The sequence below is a fragment of the Lontra canadensis genome, unplaced genomic scaffold, assembly GCF_010015895.1.
Source record: "Lontra canadensis isolate GAN:19392208 unplaced genomic scaffold, GSC_riverotter_1.0 scaffold35, whole genome shotgun sequence".
Classification (NCBI taxonomy): domain Eukaryota; kingdom Metazoa; phylum Chordata; class Mammalia; order Carnivora; family Mustelidae; genus Lontra; species Lontra canadensis.
The window spans coordinates 4,046,657-4,070,007 of NW_022631029.1; the positions used below are offsets into that span (position 1 = coordinate 4,046,657).

General features: G+C 45.0%; 1 protein-coding gene across 7 annotated transcripts in view; it reads left to right on the plus strand.

The window, feature by feature from the left end:
* Positions 1-23,351, plus strand: part of GATAD2A (GATA zinc finger domain containing 2A) — a 103,106-nt gene that overhangs the window by 33,708 nt on the left and 46,047 nt on the right. For 4 of the 7 annotated variants that reach the window (XM_032867773.1, XM_032867778.1, XM_032867780.1 and 1 more), the window contains exon 2: positions 7,152-7,240. In XM_032867773.1, the coding sequence (XP_032723664.1) occupies positions 7,226-7,240 (15 nt within the window). In that variant the 5' untranslated portion in view covers positions 7,152-7,225. Of the gene's footprint in view, positions 1-7,151; positions 7,241-17,914; positions 17,921-23,351 lie in introns of those variants that run through there. The other 3 variants (XM_032867775.1, XM_032867777.1, XM_032867776.1) reach the window with 2 other exon arrangements.

A 23,351-nucleotide genomic window follows, 5' to 3' on the forward strand; every position in this document is an offset into this window, starting at 1 on the left:
CCCAAGATAGTTGGGCTTGGTTTCTTAAAATTTGAGCGGGTGGGTTATAGTGTTTTCCTTTTCACTGATGCTGATTGGCAGGTACACTGTTTGGGCTAGTTGTGTGGGTCTCCCTTGTGTAGAGTTGGTTGTGTCAGGAGCTCAGGCTTGTACCCCTGGTGGGCATGTGTTAAGTTTCCACATCTAACCCAGATGCTCCAGGGAATAGTTTTGGATTGGGCTGTGTTATCTCTGGCTTCCATTTTAGGAAATGTTTATGTCTAAGACAAGCTAGTCATTTTTACATTCACCCACCAGGCATTGCTTGATTCCCTTGGTTCTTGGATGTGAGATAGAGCTGGAAAGAGGTATAACCCAGGGAGATGGGGTGCTTTGGGAGGTCAGAGCTGGGGTGAGATAAGCATACTTAAAGTCCATCTGAGGCGTAATGTTTACTGCTGCTCTCATTTTACCATTCTACGTTTTTCCAGTGCCATTTTGTGTAGTTTATTTGGAGAGTAGAGGATGTCAGAGACATGGCTTGTCTGGGAAGCAGGGTTCTAGAGTCATACATTTGGCTGTAGAAACACAAGGCCTATGGGCTTTGCTCTGTACACAGTTTGGCCTCAAAGGGTTAAAATGATGTATGTGGTTTTACCTTAAGAGATGTCGTGCTGAGGGAAATAAGCCAGACACAAAAGGACAAATATTGTATGATTCCACTTATGAGGTCCCTAGAGTAGTCAAATTCACAGAGCTAGAAAAGTGGAATGGCGGGTGCTAGGGGCTGGGGTGGGGGTAAGGGGGAGTTAGTGTTTAATCGGGGACAGAGATTCAGTTTTGCAAGGTGACAAAGTTCTGGAAACAGATGGTGCTGGTGGTGATGGTTGCGCAACAATGTGAATGGACTTAACACCATTGAGCTGTAGACTTACTAGCTAAATGGTCAGTTTGATGTTACTTATATCTTAGTACAGTGGGAGAAAAAATGGAATTTTTTTGAAGTCAGAAATGTCTTGCATCCTTATGAACATGCATTTTATCCTCCCAAGAGTTAGTTTAGGGAGAAAAGAGCAAAGGCACTCACATTTTGATGGCTTAGCTTGTGCTGGATACTATGAGGTTTAAAAAAAAAAGGATGTGGATATGTGTGATTCTAGAAGGCTCATTGTAACATCATTTTGGGAATGTTGGAGCACAGGGATTCCGTGGGTGTTTTTTGGTCCCCACAGGGGTGGGGCTTTGATGCACTTTCTCCAGCTGTGTGGGGTGACATGGCACTCTTAGAGTCTTCAGGGGACTTAGGAGAGCAGTGTCCAGAAACAGATTGAGGTCTTTGCTGCTCCAGTGCTTGGCTTGGAGATTGAGGGTATTCCTTGTTTCCTATGGCTGTTTGTCAGCGAATTTCCTTAATAGTAGTGTATGTTGGTGCATGTACACAAAATGGTAAACACCAGTTCTTAGTTTCTCATTATTAACAGAGATGTTATCTCTTTTGTTCTCGTGTCATTTTCTTTGAGATGTCCTTTACTAATGTAACATACCAAGCATCCTCAGTGCTAAACGCTAACACTTCAGACCCTTCCCAAAGTCTCAGACATGTCTAGATAGATGTGGACATTTGATTAATGAGCATTTTAAATATAGGGGTTTGTCTGAAGTTTTGAACTTCTGTGTGGACTTGCCAGGGCAACTGCTGGGGGGCAAGGTGGAAACTCTAGATAGGAGTTGAAATATTTCGAGGAACAACATTAATGAGACTACTTAGCATAAAGCTTGTTGGTTCTGAGAGCCTGCCTGGTGCCAGGGCTTGTAACTTGGTCCTTTGGATGGTCTTGGTCCTTCGGATGATCTTAAGACTTGAGGGTCTGCCCAAGGGCTCAGGTGGGCTCCTGCAACTAGTTATGATTCATTAGGAGGGAGCACTAGAACATTCAGGTTTGGTGGTATGAAAGGGAGGGATTCCTGGAATGCCCAGGAAAAAGGGATATGGTGGAGCCAAGCCTTGGAGAGGGAAGGGATCTGTTGGAAAGATTGTACTGAGTGTTTTAGGCTAGAATAGGAAAGGAGGAGGGGAGTACAGGGTGTGGGTGCCGAAGTGGGGGGGTAGGTCATGCTTCTTAGCAGTGACAGAAAGCCTTTCCAGATGCAAGGCTATAGAGGTCTCTGGAACCTCCCAGTGATTCATGAAGCTCTCTGCCTTTCTCCAAACACAGTATAAAGGAGGGTGGGGAGAGCTTCCCCCAGGGGTTGTGGTGGCGCTGTGGCCTTGACTATCTCAGTGTTACTTCTTCCTGGCAAGTTGACTTGCTGTTCTAATTAAGGGTAGGGTTTATATTTATATTGCTGTGTTTTTGCCTCAGGTCCATGGTGGAAACATAGTGGTTGGGTATTTATAACTCATGGAGGATGCCATTTCCTACTCTTGCTTCATTAGGCATTGGATAAAGAGATGAACAAGAGCTTTTTCTCCATAGTGTTTGGGGAAGAGAGCCTAATGGGATGCTGGATGTCAAATGTCAAGATCAGCTGTGCTAAGTGTTGAGCCTGTAGTCCTCAGTAATAGAAGGGGGAATGGGGAGGGACTGCTTAGGGAGAGCATGCTTAAGTAACAGGTGCTTGAGTCTGAAGGATGAGTGGGCAGAGGGAAGGGCTTTCCCAGTTATAGGAACACTGTGTGCAAAAGCCCAGTGGTGGAGGCAAGATGTGGCAGTATGAAGAATTGAGACAAGATCAGTGTGAGCCAGGAATGTTGTGTGTGTATATACATATATACATGCATGTCAGATGACTTCATAGGGTCACATGGGCCCAAAGCAGGCAGGCCCTCAAAGGTCGGCGTAAGATGTTAACAAGCATTGGGGGGTTTTGAGGGCCTTTAGGAATGCTGCACTGGCATGATGTGGAGAGTGGATGATCTATTCCTCAGTGAGGGCATGGTGATCATGGCTAAGGGAAGATAGGCAGGGACAGATCAGGGGCCTGGAGGGCACATACTGGCTGGTTACCCAGTGGATGCCTCCTAGGTTTGACAGTAGAGACAGGCCAGTTCTGGTTGCCAAGGATGGGCTTGTGTAGCTGGCCTCACTGTTGGCTCCTTGGCTCTCATGGGGCTGGTTCTTTGCTTCTCTAGTATGCCAAGTCATGCTCTCCCCTACTCCGTGGGGACAGAGGGTTAATGAGGCTCCATGCTTTGGAGAGAGCAGGTACTGCTTTGTGCCCTGGGGCCAACTCAGAGCTGGAGCATCTCCTTGGTGTGCCTGTGCCCTGACTTTTTGTTGTGGTGTGTCTGGGTCACCTCTGTCCCTTTGATACTCACTCAGCACAGCCTGTCAGGGCTGCAGTTTCCTTCTGCTTTCAAGGATCAGGTAGTCCCATGTTTTCAGCTTCTGGGGCTGTACTGTCTCTGTTGCTATAACTCAGTTCTGTCTTATAGGTGGAAGCAGCTGTGAACATTGCGTATTTGAGTGGGTGTGGCTTTGTTTCAGGAATACCCTTCACCAGGACCACTCAGGCAGGTTTGCCGACCCTGGATTAGAAATCGAATTGTTGGCCCAGGTTAATCATTCCCTAGGCAGCCAGCGCATAGGGCAATATGACCTCTGGGCTTCCTTGTGATGTTTTATGGTTGCCCTGCCTCAGTTCTTGCCTTTCTGATAAGGCTCACCGGGGAATCCCCTCCTTGACTAAGACCTTTGCCAGAGATGGTCTAGGTAACCCTTTTCTTCAGGGGCACTCGGTTTTCATGGAGCAAGTAGACTTTGTGGACTTACAGATGGAAGAGGTGAAGGGTATTGTTGGGTTTCATCTTAGAGTTTTTTGGCCTCATGTTATTTTCCAGAACTAGATTAGAAACAGGGTGATAAATACTTGGTTACAGACACATTTGAAGAATTTTTAGATAGCACGAATGTTTGGTGAGTGCAGATGGTGGTAGAGGAGACCAGAGGTGTGCAGTTAGTTTCTTTAGGGCCAGGCCTCAGATGAGGCCCTTTGGGGGTGCCTTGGAGAGCCCAGGCTGTTTAGGTGACTGTGGCCCCAGAGATCCATCTCTGCGCTGGCCATGGATGCTGCAACTGGAGTGTGTCTGCAGAACTGGAGTTCCCCACACAGCCGTTGGTTTTTGGCCAGTGTTCCTCCCCTCAAGTTTAAAGGGAGCCAGCCTCTTGCCTGAGCTAGAGAGGATGAAATGGCAACAAAGGACTTCTGTTCCCCAAAGTGCAGTGACTTGATTTCATGTAAATTACTATGGCTACCTTCTTACCGAGGGTGATTGCCCCCCTAAACTGGGCAATCATTGTGTTTGGGTGGGTTTCAGAGTTGGGGTGGTGCGTGTGTGCACCATGGTGCACATGGTGTGCATTTAGACCCTGGTGTTGGGGGTCAAAGCCAAAACATAACGATTTATCAAGGGAGTGGAAGAGTCTCTTAATGAGTTGGTAATTGTGTACTTAAGGGTTACTTGATACTGTTTTAGATGTATGGGTTGGAAATAAAAACAGTAAAAGCTCTCTAAACCCAGCCAATGCGGGTGGATGGCAAAACAGTCCAGATGATGTATCAGTAAAAAGCAACTACAGTTTATTTTAGAGAAATGGTCCTAGTTCTGATGGTGCTAAGTGATCTCTGCCTGGTTTCTGCTCCTTTGTGAATTTCACACTATTTGTATGGGGGGACTAATGCTCTGGGATCCTCATATAGGTTCCTTTTCCTTCAATGTTAAATCATCCCCGCCTGTTCATTTCATAAATATTTATCAAGCACCGGTGTGTGTCTGACCCTGTTCTAGGTGCTTTAAATAAAATCACGCATCAGGCAGACAAAACACCCCTTTTCGTGTGGCATTTCTGTTCTTACTGGGTGAGAAAGTCCTTAGATAGTAGCTGCATAATATGGAGTATGCAGAGAGGCTGGGCCTGTGTGAGAGAGAAAGAGCAGTGTGGGCCTCTGCAAAGGAGACATTTTGAGCAGTGACTTGACGGGGAGAGAAACGGGGCATGGACATGGAAGGGTCTGCCATCTGGGGGGTGAGAGTGATCAAGGCTGAGGGAGCAGGTGTAATACAAACACTGTAACAGCTACTGTTCGAATAGACCATACAAACATTTCTGAGAAATTGTGTGAAGCTAAATATGAACTGGACATTTGCTGACATTTAGGGATTATTATATGGTAGTTATGTTTTCAAAGGTCATTTTCAATTTGGGATGCTGGTTGAAGAAGTGATTGTTAAAATGATAAAGTATCTGGGATTTTGTTTAAAACATAAAAAGAGGGGCGCCTGGGTGGCTCAGTGGGTTGAGGCCTCTGCTTTAAGCTCAGGTCATGATCCCGGGGTCCTGGGATCGAGTCCCACATCGGGCTCTCTGCTTTGGCAGGGAGCCTGCTTCCGCCTCTCTCTCTCTGCCTGCATCTCTCCTACTTGTGATCTCTATCAAATAAATGAATAAAATCTTAAAAAACAAAAACACAAAATAAAAATTAAATTTATCCTGGGGCACCTGGGTGGCTCAGTCGGTTAAGCATCCGACTCTTGATTTCGACTTGGGTTATGATCTCAGGGTCCTGGGATGGAACCCGTTGTTGGGCTCCAAGCTCAGTGGGGAGTCTGCTTGAGGATTCTCTCTCTCCTTCCCTCTGCCCTTCCCCATGTGCACACACTCAAGCTCTCTGTCGAAAATAAATAAGGATAAGTAATTTTTTTAAAGATTTAAGTATTTAATATTTATGCTGTTGTAAATGGATTTTTAAAAATCTGTGGAAATACTGCTGACTTGTATTGACCTTGTTCCTAAGAGGTAGGTGTTCGGAAAGCCTCTGCTGCTGGGCTTTCCATCTCCATTGCAGAGTGAGGCCATGGCTCAGGTGATATGAAAGAACCAGGGTTAATGGTATCCACTGTGTTTTCTGGCCTGAATGGGGCTAAAAAAGAGTGGCAGAAAGTGCCCTGCTCCCCAAAACTAGCCCAGATGGTGGCTACGGCTGGTCCTGGGCCTCACTGAGGAGGATGCCATGTGCTCCTTGGTGCCCAAAGGTCTTTCCATAGAGTTCACTGATGTTTGCTTTTTTTTTTTTTTTTTGCAAGTTCTCCTGTGGGAGTGTTTCTCGCTATCCATGAACTGTGAATTGCTGTGAACCCAGTTTAAAAATAAAGGTTTCATATCAGAGCCAAGCTCCTGGTAGTCATGTGAGCACAAAGAATGACAGCAGAGGTGATACTGACAGTATTCGCCAGGCTACAACTGACAGCACTGCCTAGGAGTTTGGTTTGGCTAGTTCTCTAGGTTTAGCCTCTGTGGGTGGAGCCCTGCATATCTGATGTCACAAAGGAGGGGGAAGTCCTAGGGCCACACTGTCTCTGTGACCTTGGGAGAGTTCTGAACATTCTTGATCCTTAATTTTCCTGTCTGTAAAACAGGCAGTTGGTTCCTCTCTGGGCGGTTTTGTAATCCCTGTGGAAATGATCATCAGAGTAAAACTTCGAGTTGCCCTATGGAGCTAAAGTCCGCCAGGCTCCAGGCACATGACCCTCAGCTTCTTGAGGGCAAATCCTACAGCTGCCTGGAATGGTGGGTGGTTTCTCTGCCATCTTTTCGAGGGAGCGTGGACTGGGGAGCAAAAAGGTCATGTCTGTAGAGGGAGATCTGGGTGACTCTGGGCAAATTCCTGAATATTAGACCCATCATATCCCTTGTCTGTAAAATGGGGATGATTGTGTAACCCAAAATTGTCCTTGGGATTCAAAGAGGTGTAGGGAGTTTTAGCATAGTAACTGGAACTCGCTACTGAGCACCTATTAAATTCTAGATATTACTGTTTCTGCTATTAATGTTATTACTGTTTTAACCAGAATGTTGAACCATTTGCTATATATTCGGTATGTCAGGATGTGGCTGCTTATTACCACCTCATATCTCTGACCATATTGCTGAAGTCAGTGTCTGGGACGCTAGGGTTTATTGGTTAACACTGTATTGGGTCATAGGTCAGAGAGGGATAGAAATTTATTTCCTCAGCCTGTCCCCCTGTGGAAAGTAGCACAGGCACAGCTGTGGTTGAAATCTAAAATTTTGCTGTATAAATTTGGGTGGGAGATGACTGAAAATCATCCATATATTCCAGAAGATTTCCTTGGAAATTCAGTGTTTCTTTTTCTCCCTTTTACTTTATAGGTTGGTCAGCACGTTGACACAAGTTGCCTTTTGACGTAGCTGCTGCCATGGCCAGCTGGTAGGACTAGCATCCCATGCACAGAAGCCAGGTGAGTGTTTGGGATCTGGTATCTGTGGAATGACTTGCCCAGCTTCTTAGACATTTGGAAACTGAGCACTGCTTCAGAAGCTTTCAGCCACTTCTAGAGGAAATGGAGGGAAGCAAGTCCCTCCAGGATTGTGTATTGGATTGTCACCATGGGATCACTGAGGCCCTGCCCTTGCTTCCAGGGAGGCCGTTTCTTTTCCCTTCCTGTCTCGGGGTTCACTCACTTGAAAAGCCCAGGCCTAACTGGAATAAACCTTCCAGGGAGTGTCAGGAGTAAAATATAATCCTGGCCAGGTGGCCTTTTGCCCTCTGGCCATTTTTGTGATTTCTCAACACTGACCAAAATGAGAAGAATTTTTCCCTGACCACTGTCTGTGGCACAGGGCCTGGCACTGGTGGTTGGAGCTGGTTGCCCTGACCTCCAACTCATGCCTGTGAGGAAACTGAGGCAGCCTGACCCCTTGCTTAGGGCTCTCAACTCAAGGACTGTCAGAACCTAGCAGGACTGATCTTGACACCTGGGTGGGATTTTTGTCTTGTTATCAGCAGGGTTTGCCCTGCCATGTTTTGGCTGAGGACTGTCAATCTGGAGAAGAACTTAAGAGCTCAGAGTTAGAACTGTAAGGCAGGTTGGAGACCTCCTGGGTTGGTCAGCTGCTTCTTTTCCATGCCAGCCAGCAGGTGACTTGGTGAGGGCTGCATGCCACTCTAACAGCACCATAGCTGCATGGAGTGAGAACCAGCTGCCTGGATTTGCCTGCTTCTTGACAATAGTTGGGATTAATTTTGTGAGGTTTTGGCTCTTATTTGCATGTAGCAAAAAAAAACACATGAGCATAGTCAAGTTATCCTGTTAGTGGGAAAACAGTTCCAGAATGTTCTTCCAACAAATAAGCTTTACCAGTGCTTTAAAAAAAATTTTTTTGAAGATTTTATTTATTTATTTATTTATTTGGGAGAGTGAGCCTCAACCATGAGTTGGGGAGAGGGGCAGAGGGAGAAGCAGACTCCCCGCTGAGCAAGGAGCCCAGCTTTAAAAAAAATTTTTTTAACAATCAAGATCTAAATTGTCTACCATACATTTCACTCATTTATAGTATATGATTCGATGATTTTTTTGTTTGTTTTTGTTTATTTAATAGTGTTGTGCAACCTTCACCTCTGTCTAGTTCCAGAGCACTTACCACCCCAAAAAGAAATTCCATCCTCATTAGCTGTCACTCCTTAAACTCCCTCTCCCACTAATCTGCTTTCTGTCTCTACGCATTTGCCTGTCCTGGACATATCAGCAGAGTTACCCAATATATAACCTTGTGTGTCTGGCTTCTCAGCGTAGTTTTTGAGGTTCATCCACATTGTAGCATGTTTCAGTGCTTCATACACTTTTATGGCTGAGTACCATCACATGGATGGACCATGTACTCATTCACCTGGGATAAATTTGGGTGTTTCCACCTTTTAGCAGTTCTGAATAGTGCTGCTATGAACATTTGTGTACACAGTATGTGGGGATGTGTTTTTGATTCCTTTGGGTATATACCTAGGAGTGGAGTTGCTGGGTCAGAATGGTAACTGTTGAACATTTTGAGGACCTTCCAGACTGTTGTGGCAGCTGTACCATTTTACATAGCCCAGCCCTGCCTGAGGTCCTCAGAGTTCTGGAGACAAGAAGTAACCTCAAGTCTGTGCTGGTTTCCTAGAGCTAGATGAGGTTTGGATCATCAGTGTTGACGATGCTTGATACCTGGTCCTGGTGGCATAGTGGGACATCCACAGGGGGTGGGCCTGGCACTTGGCTGTTGATAGGCTATCTTTAGACATTAGCATTTAAAAATCAAGGAACTTCACATCTGAAAAAGGTCTCACTTGAACCCCAGCCCAGTGGGGTTAGGGACTCCCCTTGTCTTGCAGCTCAGGTCATTGTCTGAAGGCAGTGGGCTAGCTTAGCATTCTCTGAGGTTCTAGGATGGGTGCTCCGCCATTTGCCTGGTTCTTTGTTAACTCAGAAGTAGTAAGTACTTGCTGAATGAACGAATGAATGAATGAGTGAATGAATGAATGAATGAATAAAAGCAAGCCCCTCTTTTCCTGTCACAGGGCCAGCAGGGAAGATACAACCATAGCATTAGAAGCAGACAGTTTGGGGGTTTAAACCCTGGAAGTCATCCTAAGTGTTCTTTCTGGCCTTGCCTCTCCCCACCCAGTACATGAAGGGGCTTGATAGGAAAGGGACAGTCTGTGAACAGTTATGGCATATGATGGTTAATGCCAAAGAGGCAAAAACACCCTTGAATAATTATTTTTTAAGATCTGTAAATATGTCAGCTTGTACTTTTTGTTGTGGGGTATAAGTCACCTCAGCAATTTGGGTTTTCTCTGGTTAACCCATACCCACTTTTAATTGTACCATGGCCTGTGGTCAACTAGTATCTCCCTGTTCCTGCCATCCAGGACTCAGTGGGCACAGAAGAGGAGCAGGGCAGGAGGAAGGTAGGTTCCCAATGAGCCCTTGAGGTACTCACATAGCCCCCACACAGTGCCCCACCGTGTACACAGTGGAGGTGTGTACACCTTGGGTCAGACTGCCAGCTTGGGCTAATGGATGTGGCATCTGCCTCTTGAATTTTTCTTGTCAGGAGCCGTGTTTGTTCAAGTACACACTGCTAGTGTGCTGAATGACTAGCCTTATGTTGGGTGTTAAGGATTAAAAATGGGTGTGACTTACAGAAATACAGTTCACAGAGAAAGTGAATGTGGAGGTCTCTAACCAGGGTATAGAAAGATGCTCAGGTCTTTCTGATACTAAGAATAATTCTCATTGGAGCTTCCCCAAAACAACATTTCTGACCTTTTGTCCCCAGAGGTGGATACCAGTCTGTTGGTGGAAATCAGGCACTGCCATATGTTGCTTTTAGAGGTTCACAACTCCTCAGAGAGTGATTGGCTTACCCTTTGCTCCAGAAATTCCACTTCTAGAAATGTATCACAGAGATACACTGTCAAAAATAAGAATTGTGACAAGGATGTTCCTTACAACATTCTGAAGTAGCAAAGCTGGAAATGACTTAGATGAATGTCAGTTGGGACTGGAGCCGGTTAGGGGTAGAGCTTCTGGTGAGGTGGTGTCAAGCCCCTGAAGGAAGGAAGCATGTCCTCATGTCATGGTGACAGGATTTCTAGGATGAAATAAGAAGTGGAAAAAACAAGGTGGAGGATAAAGAGATGTAGTGCACTTACCTGCCCAAGGGAAGGTGGAGAGACATGCATGGCTCTATGTGTTTATGTTTGCTTATATATTTTTTTTAATTTTTTAATTTTTTAAAAAGATTTTATTTATTTATTGGACAGACAGAGGTCACAAGTAGGCAGAGAGGCAGGCAGAGAGAGAGGAGGAAGTAGACTGCCTGCTGAGCAGAGAGCCCGATGCGGGGCTCGATCCCAGGACTCTGAGATCATGACCTGAACCAAAGGCAGAGGCTTTAACCCACTGAGCCACCCAGGTGCCCCTATATTTTATTTCTAAATACAGGAAATCTAAACCATAAATGAACAACATGGTCATTTCTGGGAGGAAGGCTGAGAAGAGACAGGGTTACCAGGAGATGTCTCTGGCTTTCTTTTTCGGTGTAGCACCAGATGGGTGTTTTACATAATTATAAACAAAAGTATGGCAGATGTTGTTTGGGGCAAGGGAGAGAAGCAACCCCTAAAAACCAGAAGCAAAAGGAAGTGAATAGGAATCTAAGTATATGTCAGTTGTGACTGAGGTTGGTGACTTAACATCTGAGAGAATTTCCTTTGCTAGAGTTTTAAACATAGTAGTTAGACTGTAAATGTTGTAATGTGATAAACCATAAGGGCAAAAACTTCTTTTTTTAAAAAATCATTAACTGTTTTTAGGAATTATTTTTGGTTTTAGGTTAATTATACCAGTAGTCTTATTGTTACATACTGTAGTGCCCCTTCCCCTATAAGAACACTTTCCAGGACCATCATGGGATGCCTGAAAACGCAGATACTATCAAACCCTATATATACTGTGATTTTTCCTATGCATATATACTTAAAAAGTTTAGTTTAAAAGTTAGAAACAGTAAGAGATTAACGACAATAACTAATTATAATAGAACTGTTAGAGCTATACTAAAATAAAAGTTGTGTGAATGTGGTCTCTCTCTCAAAATATCTTAGTACTGTACTCACCCTTCTTGTGATGATGTGAGATGATAAAATGCCTGTGTGATGAGATGGAGTGAGCTGAATGACGTAGGTGTTGCAGCATAGCATTAGGCTACTATTGACTTCTGTTGGTCTGCCAGGGGATCATCTGCTCCTGGACTGTGACTGACCGCAGGTAACTGAAACTGTGGATAGTGGGGACAATTATATTGCAGGAGAAAACAAGCAGTTAATGTCTTTAAGAATCAGAATTTTCAGCACTAAGAAAAATACAAGTATAAAATGAAAGCACTTAAGTTACAACATTTTAATTCTAAATCTGCATTGGGAATGTCCTCATTGTGTAAGACTGCGAAGGGTGGGACAGAGGAGTATGAATAAAAACGGATTCCCAAGTTGGAACATCAGATGTGTTAAAAATCCACAGGTTCATTTATATTATTGGTGCTCCACAGGAAAGGAAGAAATTCTCTGGTCCTCTTTGGAAGGTTCTATTGAACTGATTCATTTTTAAAACTGGTAAATAGAAACTAGTATTTATTCTTTCACTTTTCTATGGACTGAACTCTCAAGGAACAAAATGGTCAGAGCAAGCTTCCCTCACAGGTTCAGTGCTGCCCTGCAGAACTTCCTAGAACTCTCTGTACCCTCACTGTCCAATGTGGCACCTGGAATAGTTTGAAGAAGTCAAATTTTCATTTAGTTTTAGTCTTTAACCACATGCAGCTAGCGGACAGTGCAGCTATTAACATATTCTAGCTAATTAAAATGAAATGATGGAATTAAAAGCTTAAAAGTTTTCAGATACCTAATGAAATGTTGAATCCAGACAGTGATCCTCTATAGCTGCCTGCCATTGAAGAGAATGTGTGTCCTTCTATAATGGTGTGTGCTTGGTTGGGCCTCAAAATCTAGTTTACAGTAAATCAGGGGCATGTTGTGTTATAGTTACAGGGATGCCAACTTGACTGTGGGAAACAGGATAAATAAATGTATGGTTGAAAGGAAAGGTTGGAGGGGCACCTATAGATTTCAACCATGTGTGGCTGACAAAGATTAAGAAATGCTTGTTGCGGGGGCGCCTGGGTGGCTCAGTGGGTTAAGCCTCTGCCTTAGGCTCAGGTTATGATCTCAGGGTCCTGGGATCGAGCCCCACATTGGCCTCTCTGCTCAGCAGAGAGCATGCTTCCCTCTCTCTCTGCCTGCCTCTGCCTACTTGTGATCTCTGTCAAAGAAAGAAATAAAATCTTAAAAAAAAAAATGCTTGTTAAATTGTTGGAGGTCAGCTCATGGAATTGTGGTTTGTTTGTGCTGTAGAGATAAATACTGACCAGTTTATTCATAAAATGAATGCTGAATTTGCTTCCCAGGAGCTAGTGGGGGAAGGCCGAGTGTGGAAGACGTGCAGGCTGAGTGGTGGATGTGCACTGTGAGTCATGCTCTTCTTGCTACTTCTGTGGGTATATTTGCAGTTTTCCATAATCTAGGATTTGAAAAAATGGGCTTAACCCAGGTATTCCCTCAGGGAACTTTATGACATCTGTCACCCAGGGCAGGGGAGACAGCTGCTTACAAAAGTGAGGGTGGTGGCCACTTGTGGTTAGTTTAAAATTCAAACAGAAAACCTTCAGATTCTAGAATTGGTATGAGGGGCTGTGGCTGGTGGCCTCTCAGGTGGAACAGCTTCCGATTACAGCATCTTTACTTTCTGTAATAATAATACTCACAACTACCTTTCACAGAGCCTTTATTTATTTATTTTTTAAAGATTTTATTTATTTATTTGATAGATCACAAGCAGGCAGAGAGGCAGGCAGAGAGAGAGGAGGAAGCAGGCTCCCTGCTGAGCAGAGAGCCCGATGCGGGGCTCGATCCCAGGACTCCGAGACCATGACCTGAGCCGAAGGCAGCGGCTCAACCCACTGAGCCACCCAGGCGCCCCTCACAGAGCCTTTAAAGAGCAATAGTTATAAAGTGGGTATTGTTCCCATTTCACAGGGGAGGAAACTGAGGCGAACCAGGCATTCTGATTTTTACCTTATGCACAGTGATGCTGATGGCACCTTCCTTTCCCTGAGCCTCTAGCCTCCCTCTCCAGTACTTGGAGCTCATTTTACCACTGCATGTGCTTCTTCACTTTAATACTTCGACTCTGATATCCCATACTTTGTTTTCTCACATAATGTATGTTTGGGTTTTTTTTTTAACATTTTATTTGAGAGAGAGAGAGTGAGAGAGAGCCTGAACGAGGCGAAGGTCAGAGGGAGAAGCAGACTCCCCGTGGAGCTGGGAGCCTGATGTGGGACTCAATCCTGGGACTCCAGGATCATGACCTGAGCTGAAGGCAGTCGCCTAACCAACTGAGCCACCCAGGTGCCCAACATTATTTTTATATATATATATAAATTTAAGATTTTATTTATTTATTTGACAGAGAGGTAGAGACCACAAGTAGGCAGAGAGAGAGGGGGAAGCAGGTTTCCTGCTGAGCAGAGAGCCCGATGCGGGGCTCGATCCCAGGACCCCGAGATCATGACCTGAGCCACCCAGGCGCCCCCAACTTAATATATTTTTGATTAGAGACCATACGCACCTCACTGGTGTCATGTGTCCATAGTAGCCATAGCCAGTGAGGAGTGGATAAAATAGATGGTTTGATCGTATGTGTGATTTAGGGATTATCACTGTAACTCTTCGTGGAAGGGACCTCACTCTGTGTCTCTTGACCTGGTGTCCACCTGCCTCCTTGTGTATCTTCCCAGAGTTTCCTAGGAGGAGGCCTGTCATGGGGTCCAGTCAGCCCTTTGTTCCTGGTAGAAACTAAGCAGGTTGGGGTGCCTGGGTGGCTCAGTTGTTAAGCATCTGCCTTCAGATCAGGTCATGATGCCAGGGTCCTGGGATCAAGCCCCCATCAGGCTCCCTGCTCAGCGGGGAGTCTGCTTCTCCCTCTCCAACTCCCCCTGTTTGTGTTTCCTCTCTTGGTTTGTCTCTCTCTGTCAAATAAATAAAATCTTAAAAGAAAAAACCCCACAACATTGTAGCTTAAAAAAAGAAAGAGAGAAACTAAGCAGGTATTTAGATGAACAAGTAAAATACCCGTGTGACTGAGGCAGGTGGCACATTCCCAGTAGTGTATTAATATAAAACCGTAGTGTGTGTTGTTTTGGTTTTAGGCAGTGGGGACCCTATAATGAATCTGACTTAAATCGTGTTCTGCTGATGGTGGTTTGTGTGACCCCAATTGTCTGAGGCCTTGCCCTCTTTCTGCCTTAGCTCCCCATTGCTAAATTGATCTTTGCCCACGTGGCCATGCTTTCAGGCATTGGCTCCTTTGGTTGGAGGCAATTCTTAGTTCCCACTTGTGTGGTGGGTTTGTTGTGAGTTCGTCGCTGTAAGAACTGAATGATTGATTCACAGAACCTAAAATTCACTAGTTTAGCCATTTCAAAGTTGGCGTTTAATACATTCACCATGTCATATGATCATCATTTCTGTCAAATTCCAGAATGTTTTCATCCCCAAAAGAAGCCTGTACCCATTAGCAGTCATGTCCCACTCCTCCACCTTTGTGCCCTTCAGGGCCCCTAGCAACCACTAATCTACTTTCTGTCTCCATGGATTTGCCTGTTCTGGGCATTTCATAGAAATGGAATAATTTTTGATTCTCTGTGGCCTTTTTTATCTGGCTTCTCTCATTCAGCATAGTATTTTCACTGGTCATCCACCTTGTGACATGAATCGGAACTTCATTCCTTTTTATGAGTGAATAGTATTTCATTGTATGGATATATCACATTTTGTTCATTCATCTGTTGATGGACATTTGGGTTGATTCTGTTTGTTGACTGTTGTGAATAGTGCTGCTTTTAACATTTGTGTGTAAGTTTTTGTGTGACTGTTTTCACATCTCTTAGCTTATGTACCTAGCAGTAGATTGCTGGGTCATATGGTAATGCTGTATTTAACTTTTTGAGAGACTGTCTGTTACCACATCACTGCACCATTTTATGTTTCTGTCAGTAATGTATAAGGGTTCCAGTTTCTCCATGTCCTTGAGAACACTTTTTTTTTCTCTTTTAAAATTAATTATAGTCATCCTAATGGGTATGAGGTAGTAGCTCATTGTGGTTTTGATTTGCATTTACCTGATGACAAATATCGGACATCTTTTCATGTGTTTATTGGCCATTTGTGTATCTTCTTTGGAGAAATGTCTGTATGTTTTTGAATTGGATTTGTTTTTAATTGTTCAGAGATTTTTTGTGTTTTTTCTTTTTTTAAGATTTTATTTATTCATTTGACAGAGAGACCATAAGTAGGCAGAGAGGCAGGCAGGGAGAGAGGGGGAAGTAGGCTCCCACTGATCAGAGATCCGGCTGTGGGGCTTGATCTCAGGACCTTGAAATCATGACCTGAGCTGCAGGCAGAGGCTTAACCCACTGAGGCACCCAGACGCCCCTGTTCAGAGTTCTTTATATATTCTATACACTAGACCCTTACCAGATAGATGATTTGCAAGTGTTTTCTCCCATTTTGTGGGTTGTTTCTTCACACACTCTCTCTCTATCTCTCTTTTTTAAGTAATCTTTATACCAAATGTGGGGCTTCAAGTTACAATGCCAAGATAGAGAGTTGAACACTTCTCTGAGCCAGCCAGACCCTGCCTCACTCCCTTGATAGTATCCTTTGCACATTAGATTTTAATTTTGATGAAGTCCAGTTTGCCGTTTTTTTTTTTCCTTCTGTTGATACTGTGCTTTTGGTTTCACATTTAAGAATATGTTGCCAAATCCAAGGTCATGATTTACCCTTCTCTTTTTTTTCTAAGAGGTGTATAGGTTTAGCTTTTAATAGTTAGGTCTTTTACCTATCGTGAGTTAATTTTTATTAAAAGGTAAGAGTTTTGTTTTTGATCCTTATGTTTTTTATTGACATGAGGACATTTTGGCTTTTTTTTTTTACCCTGCCCCCCATTTTGGCTTTTTTAACAAGGAAGAGAGAATGATAGCTGGGAGTTCTGAAAATACTTTTTCTTGTATGTTTAACACACATGTATGTGTTCTGGGCTCTAGGATGGTAGCACTGAACAAAGAGGTATTCCTTGTCTTATGGGAGATTGAGTTAGGAGGGTACACAGAGAGATGAGTAAATAGAATGTTAAGTGGTAATAAGTGGGAAAGAAGTTAGAAATCTATGGAGGGGGTTGTGTGGATGGGGAGATGATAGCACTTTGCTGTCTCAGCTAAGACCTGAAAAAGAGGGTAGTTCAGAGACCTGGGGGTGGAGACCTTCCAGGCAGAGAGAGCAGGAAGTGCAAAGGCCCTGGGGTGGGAGTGAGCTTGACTGTCTGGAGCAGCCAGAATGTCATTGTGGCCTAAAAGAATGGGGTCAGGGTGGAGTGGGGCATGGGATGGGAGGAGACAAAATCAGAGAGACAGACCTGACATTAAGGCTGCTTGAGGCAAGGGCCTTGCTTTTACCTTGAATAGTAAAAAGGACCACTTAATGTGATACCCTCAAGCCCAGCTCTGCTGTTTCCCAGTGATTGATTGATTGATGAAGGTATCTGAACAGCTGTCTGCCCAAGGGGAAGATTTCCATTTACCGTAGAGGCTAGAAGTGGGATTTCTGTTTCAGCTCTTACAGCTGGGCAGAAAGTGCTGAGAGAACTTTTCCTTGGTAGTAATGGTTTCTTAGTCCCATGGGCTTTATTGAGACCAGAAACTTAGTCCTAAAAGTAAGTTTCCCTGCTGACTCTGATCCTCCTGGGGCATTTGCCAGTGTGCTCTGATAGCACAGAATATGCAAGGAGGAGCTTGACAAAGGGAACCCAGGAAAGGCCTCCAGGTGTTACCATATTGCTGGGTACCCTGATGAAAATGACAAAAGAGGCACCCCTGGTTCACCTTCTTTCTCCTTCTGTCTCCTCCTAGGAATGGAGGTCACTTTTTGGGTCCTTTTTAGACTTGGCCTGTGCAAAGCCTCCCTGCCATTTTCAGCCAGGGGCCTCAGTGGAGCTGGTGGTTAGAGCTGTGTCTTGACCCTGAGGGAGTTGGCACTGAAAGGGTTAAGGCTTCCCATTTTGTGATGTGACACCTAATGGGGACATTGCAGATGGCATGAAAATGGTAGGTGTAACCCTTTGTAGACCATGGAGGCACATGGTTCAGGAGGCAGCTGGGAAGGAACAGAGGGCTCTTCCTTTCCCATGGGAGGCAAATGTAGCCCACTAGCCCTGAGGGTAACATCCCGCACCAGGGGGATTCCTGGTCAATGTTTCCCGGTGGACATTTAATATTGCTCAGATTCCCCTTCACAGGCAGCACCTTTGTTTCTCTGTTGTGTGCTCCTGCAACAGCATCTATTTCTTTCTGGCTGTAGGGTTGGGATTTGGCCCAGCGGCTCTGGCTGCTGCTGGTGGTTCGATGCGTATGTGGAGCCACTTTCAGGTGGGTGGTGTTGGGTGCTCATGGGGCACTTCGAGAGCAAACACAGAAGCCAGGTACTTATCTCCAGTGTGAGCCTGGAGGAGCTACTGTAGTTTTAAAGATACTTGCTACTGGTCTTTCCCTCTCTTAACATGTGATCAGTGTAAGTGCATTTTTTTCCTACTGTGTGCTCTGACTGAAGATGAAGACTGGCTTTCATTTCATGTCTCTGGGAAGGGGTGCTCAGAAGCCAAGGCATGGGGCTGGGGTGCCGATGTAGTTGAGGGGGATCTGTTTAATCCACATTATTCCCTGTTTTCAGAAGTTTGCAGGAGATTGGCTGTATCTGAGGGAAGATAAGAATATATTCTGTACACTGTCTCCCCAGGATAGGATCTGTACTTTCTTCAACTCTCCACCCTCCCACCCCGCACCCCCCACCATTTCTCCCATGATTCCAGGGAGGGAGGTTGGTTGAGGTCTGAGGACCTGATGTCCCAGGCCTGGCACTGCACATCCTGGAGGCGAGTTTGAGCAGCCTAGTGAACTGTCAGCAGGCTGGCCTCATGCCTGTCTGTTTTCTGGAGATGACTTGTCCCAAACCCCGCTTCATTCCCACGCACTGTGCCTGAGTGAGCTACTACAAGTGCTGTGTTCTTTACTGTGTAGCCTGTGTGGGATTTGTGTTTAGGAATCTGAGGATCATTAAAGTTTTGTCTTTAGAATGTTGATGGTCAGACGCCTTGGTGGCTCAGTCGGTTAAGCAGTGGCCTTAGGCTCAGGTCATGATCCTGGGGTTACTGGGATCAGGTCTTGCGTGGGGCTCCCTGCTCATTGTGGGGCCTGCTTCTCCATTTCCCTCTTCTCTCCTCCCCTCCCCATGCTTGTGCTCTCTGGGAAGCAGTCTCCCACTGAGCAGAGATCCGGATGTGGGGCTTGATCTCAGGACCTTGAAATCATGACCTGATGGTCACCACTTAAGTGTGTTAAAGTTTCTCCTCTCCAGGTTAACTTTGTTTGGAGGACATTTACAAGTCCTCCACTTTAACAAAATCTGATTGTAAATGTGTGTTTATTTGTAAATGTGAAAACTAGAGGTGCCAGTTCCTTTTTAATCTTTTTCTTTCTTAACCTGTTTCTCTGGATGGTTCTTGAACCAAGGACTAGAGGTAACTATGATAGATGATGTCGTGGCCTGTGTCAGATGGCCCCCCAACCCCTTGATGGTAACAGGCTTATATTTGATGGGTCATTAGGATTTCAGATGGTGTGCAGTGTGTGGGCACACCTGGGATGTTAGAAGCACTCTGTTACGAGGAGGCTGAGATGCTCCTGAACTTAACCTTTCCCTTTGGCTCCTAGTCCAAGCTGAGGACTGCGGCTACGAAGGGTTTTCCAGAAGCAAAGAAGTCCCCCGAAGAGAGTGCCCGTGTTCAGATTGATTTGGTTGATGGAGTGACTGAAGGCACTTGATTTTAAGTCGTGTGTATGTGTCTTTGGAGCATCCTTTTCCATTTCATGGCTCTTAGGGCTTCCTCCCACCCTTTCCTTTAGGATCCGGTTAGAGGTTCTAGCCCTCCTCACTCTCACAGGCTCATTGATGGCTGGTCCTGACCTCCACCCCAACCCCAGTCCCTGGACTCCTGAAGGGTTCCCAGTGCCCAGAGAAGTCATGTGAGGCCCTGCCATCACCGAGAGCCTCTCACACAGAGTATAAGTGGTCTAACAGGATTCCTTTTCCTTCTACACAATTTCATCCCATTTAAAAAAAAACTTTAAAGTTTTGATCTCCTTTTATTTGGTTTCATTTACTTTTTCTGGAGATGGGTTTTCATGCTCCTGTGTATTTTCCACTTCATCTTTTCTAACATATTTCCTCCCTCCTCTATCTTTTTTTTTTTCTTCAAGATTTTATTTATTTATTTGATAGAGATCACAGATCACAAGTAGGCAGAGAGGCAGGCAGAGACAGAGAGGGGGATGCAGGTTCCCTGTGAGCAGAGAGCCCAATATGGGGCTCAACCCTGGGATCATGACCTGAGCTGAAGGCAGAGGCTTTAACCCACTCACTGAGCCACCCAGGCATCCTCCTCCCTCCTCTATCTTTACAAGTCCAGATTTTGTTCTTGGGGCCCAGCTCCAATGAAGCATTTCTAGATTGTTGTCTTCTACCAGGACGAACTCCTTTTCTGGCATTGAGTTGTAATAAAATGGTGATTTAGCACATGCATTTCATAGCCTTTATAAGGTCTATGCTCCCATGAAGGCGGGGACCCTGAACTACTCTTTCTCCTACCCTCCAGAGAGCAGGTACCTCTTGGTTACTGGTCTCTTGGAGAGGTCATTATCTGGTGTGGTATCAGCATTTGTTAGGAGCCTGTCAGCATCTACATCCTGCTGGGCGGGATAGGCTGTGAACTAAGAGATGGAAGTGTCCTAGGTAGTTAGTAACTGACCAGGCTCCTTGTGCTGCAGAAGTTCCCTTCTGAGTTTAGGCATTACTCAGATAAACAACAGTAAAGAGTGGTTAGTTCTTTGTCCTCTCTGGAATCTTAGCTTACTATATGCACAAAGTAGTAGAAATAACATGGTTGCAGTGCTGGTGATTTGAAAATGCTCTGCTGCTCCAGCCAGGTGTGAAATCATTAGTCTTGGGCAGGGTTTGGGGAAATGTGGGCTAAAGTGGCTGAGGTGCATGGGGATTTATGCGAGGGCCTGTGGGGTTCTGGGTGTCTTTGTGGTGATTCTGGCCCCAAGTCTGATCTCATTTTCAAACTTCAGGGTTTTCCTTTTTGAGACAGGTGGATCAGAAGTTGGACACTGATCACTCATAAGAAATGCTGATCTTTTGCTCAGAATTGAACAGGGAAACACCTTTTCTGAGATAATTGGGCAAGATTTAGAAGTGGGAGGAAGGGATTAAAAACTGTGCACATGTGTGAGTGCATGTATGTGGGAATGCATGTGTCTGTGAGTATGCATGATTGTGAATGCATGTATATGTATATTTGTAGTGCAAAGTTCTTGGTAAGCTGTAGCTTTGGGGAGTTGGGAGGTATCTGTCAGTGCCCCAGTTTCCATGTCCTCCTACCAATAAGGTGTCCGCTGAGTGGGGTCAAATGATCCCAAGTCTGGGGCATTATGTGTTCCCTGTCTCTTTTCTTCTCTTCTCACTTCCCTCACCCTCCCCAGCATCCGGAGCTGAGGCACTATGGCCACTGGAGGTTGATAGTGAGATTGTCCAACTCGTGAGAAGCCTTTGAAAGAGTGACTAAGCCCCTCCCAACAGGACAGAAGAATTTGTTGTTCATGTGTCTCATCTTTATGAAGTAGTTGTCCACCTGATGAGCTGTGTTTGCTGCTTTTAACACTAAGGAGAAAGCTCAGTAAACCTGCGTTGAGACCCCAAGTTAGGGGTGAAGTGATATGCCTACCAGTCAGGTCCACTGTTCACATAAAAGCAGAATAGAACGACCAAAGTGGTGATTTGGTGGAGTCCCCAGGAGGGTCCTTGGGGTTCTCTTGGTGTCCCCAGGCTGAGCTAGGCTATGGAGCTGCAGCTGAAGGCAGAATGTACCAAATGAAGGTCATGATTACAAAGAAATCTCTGTCCATTCTGTGGGGCAGGACACCGGGTGCAAAGCTATGACAGTGCTACCTGTCTGCCCAGGACCTCCTAGAGTGGGGCCCTTGGGGGGCACTGTGGTATGGATCTGCATCCTTCTAGTCCCCAGGAGGGGTTCTCCCCACCCCCTTCTTGAAGTTTCTCTGGCACAGATGACCCCTTTCCTCCTAGGCCTCAAGGGTAAAGGCAAGCCCTGGTTACCTGGAGAAGTTGGTTGGGCCCTGCAGCTCCCTTCCCACTGCAGGACATCTCCAGAGACTCCCTGGTCCTTCAGCAGGTTAGCCCCAGTGTGTTCAAGTCACTTTGCCTCCCAGCTCAAGCATTCCTATTTCAAGAAGGGCTCACCCCAGCCCATCCCCTCCCAGCCCTGTGCCCATCAAGATCCTTCACATCCCTGTGCTTTTCCTTAGAGATTTGGTCTGATGCTCAGGTATGAGTGCTGAGGAACCGCTTGCTTTTGTAACTGGGTTAAAGTTCCAGCCACTGCAGTAATTGAGTTTATAGCACATAATTTCCTTATACGATGGACCTATTTATCTTGAGAGTGTGTAGGGCTTTTAGGATGGTATAAAATAGTGAGACAGGCTAGCCCTTTGGTAAGCTCTCTGCACTTAGCACTTTTTGAAACTAAATTTCTTCTGACTTATCAAAAGGGGTAACCTTGAGTCCTGGGCTCAGATTGAATTTACATGTTCACGTTCTTTTTTGAAACCTGTTTTCCTCTATAGTCAATTCTCTGATAATGCTTGTTTTGGAAAAGCAGATTTGTTCCAACACTATTGATATATTAGGACACAGTTGGAGTACAACACATATGTATGATTTTGTCCAGGAGAAATGCCAAGTTCAGGTTAGAGGTTGGGGAGCTATGACCCGCAACCTGTGGTCTGTTTTGGTAAATAAAGTTTGATTGGGACATAGCTATGCCCATTTGAGGACATACTAATACAACTGCAGAGCTCTGTAATCAGGACAGAGACAGAATGACCTGCAAAGCTGAAAATATTTACCGTGTCCCTTTAAGAACAAGTTTGCCAACTCCTGCGGTAGGTGAATCCAGAAAATTGCTCCCAGCGAAAGAGCACCTGATAGTACACAAAATGGAAATGCACACCTCAGATATGCACGAGGCCTCCTCTAGACCATACCATTTTCTCTTGGGTCAGACAGCTTCATTCTAGCATGTCACAGTAACTCAGAAAACAGCCACAGCAAATGCCAGGTCTTTCCTTCAGTGAGGGTTCAGACTTCAGGTAGCATTTGTATATTTTTTTGCTGTTTAACATGCTACCATTTAAAAATCAGGTTCCTGTCTTTTTTTTTTTAATGTCATGATGAAGTTTTGGGGTGTTGTGTACCTAACCCTGTTGTTCTGGTAGCCCTATGTTTTATTGCACGATTTTGCAATATGCCATGGTTTTTTAGAAATGCATATATGTTGTGCTCCAGAACTTTTACTGTACTTAGAAAGCAAACAGTGAAAAATGTGATCTCATTCAACAACATAAAGTTGTAATCATTTAATATCTCATCTGGACCTTGTGGGTGAGAGGTCAAGCCCAATTCTATACTTGTGAGGAGCTCCCAGTATCCTTTGGAAACCTCACATGTGACTCTCGGTGGTTAATGGAATTTTTCATTTGGGACTGCCTACAGCATGGGCTTCAGTTCCCAGCATGTCTTACCCATTTGCTGTGTGACTACAATCTGTCTCAGTTTCCCCACCTATAAGGTGGGGGTAGGTGGTGGCACTTACCTTGCAGGTGGTTATGAGGATCATTTGACGTGATCTGTGTGAGGTAAAAGCTCAGTGTAGGTGTTTTGCCCTTAAAAGTAAGAAGACCCCACATTTCTGGTAACAACAGAGGAGCAATAAACTT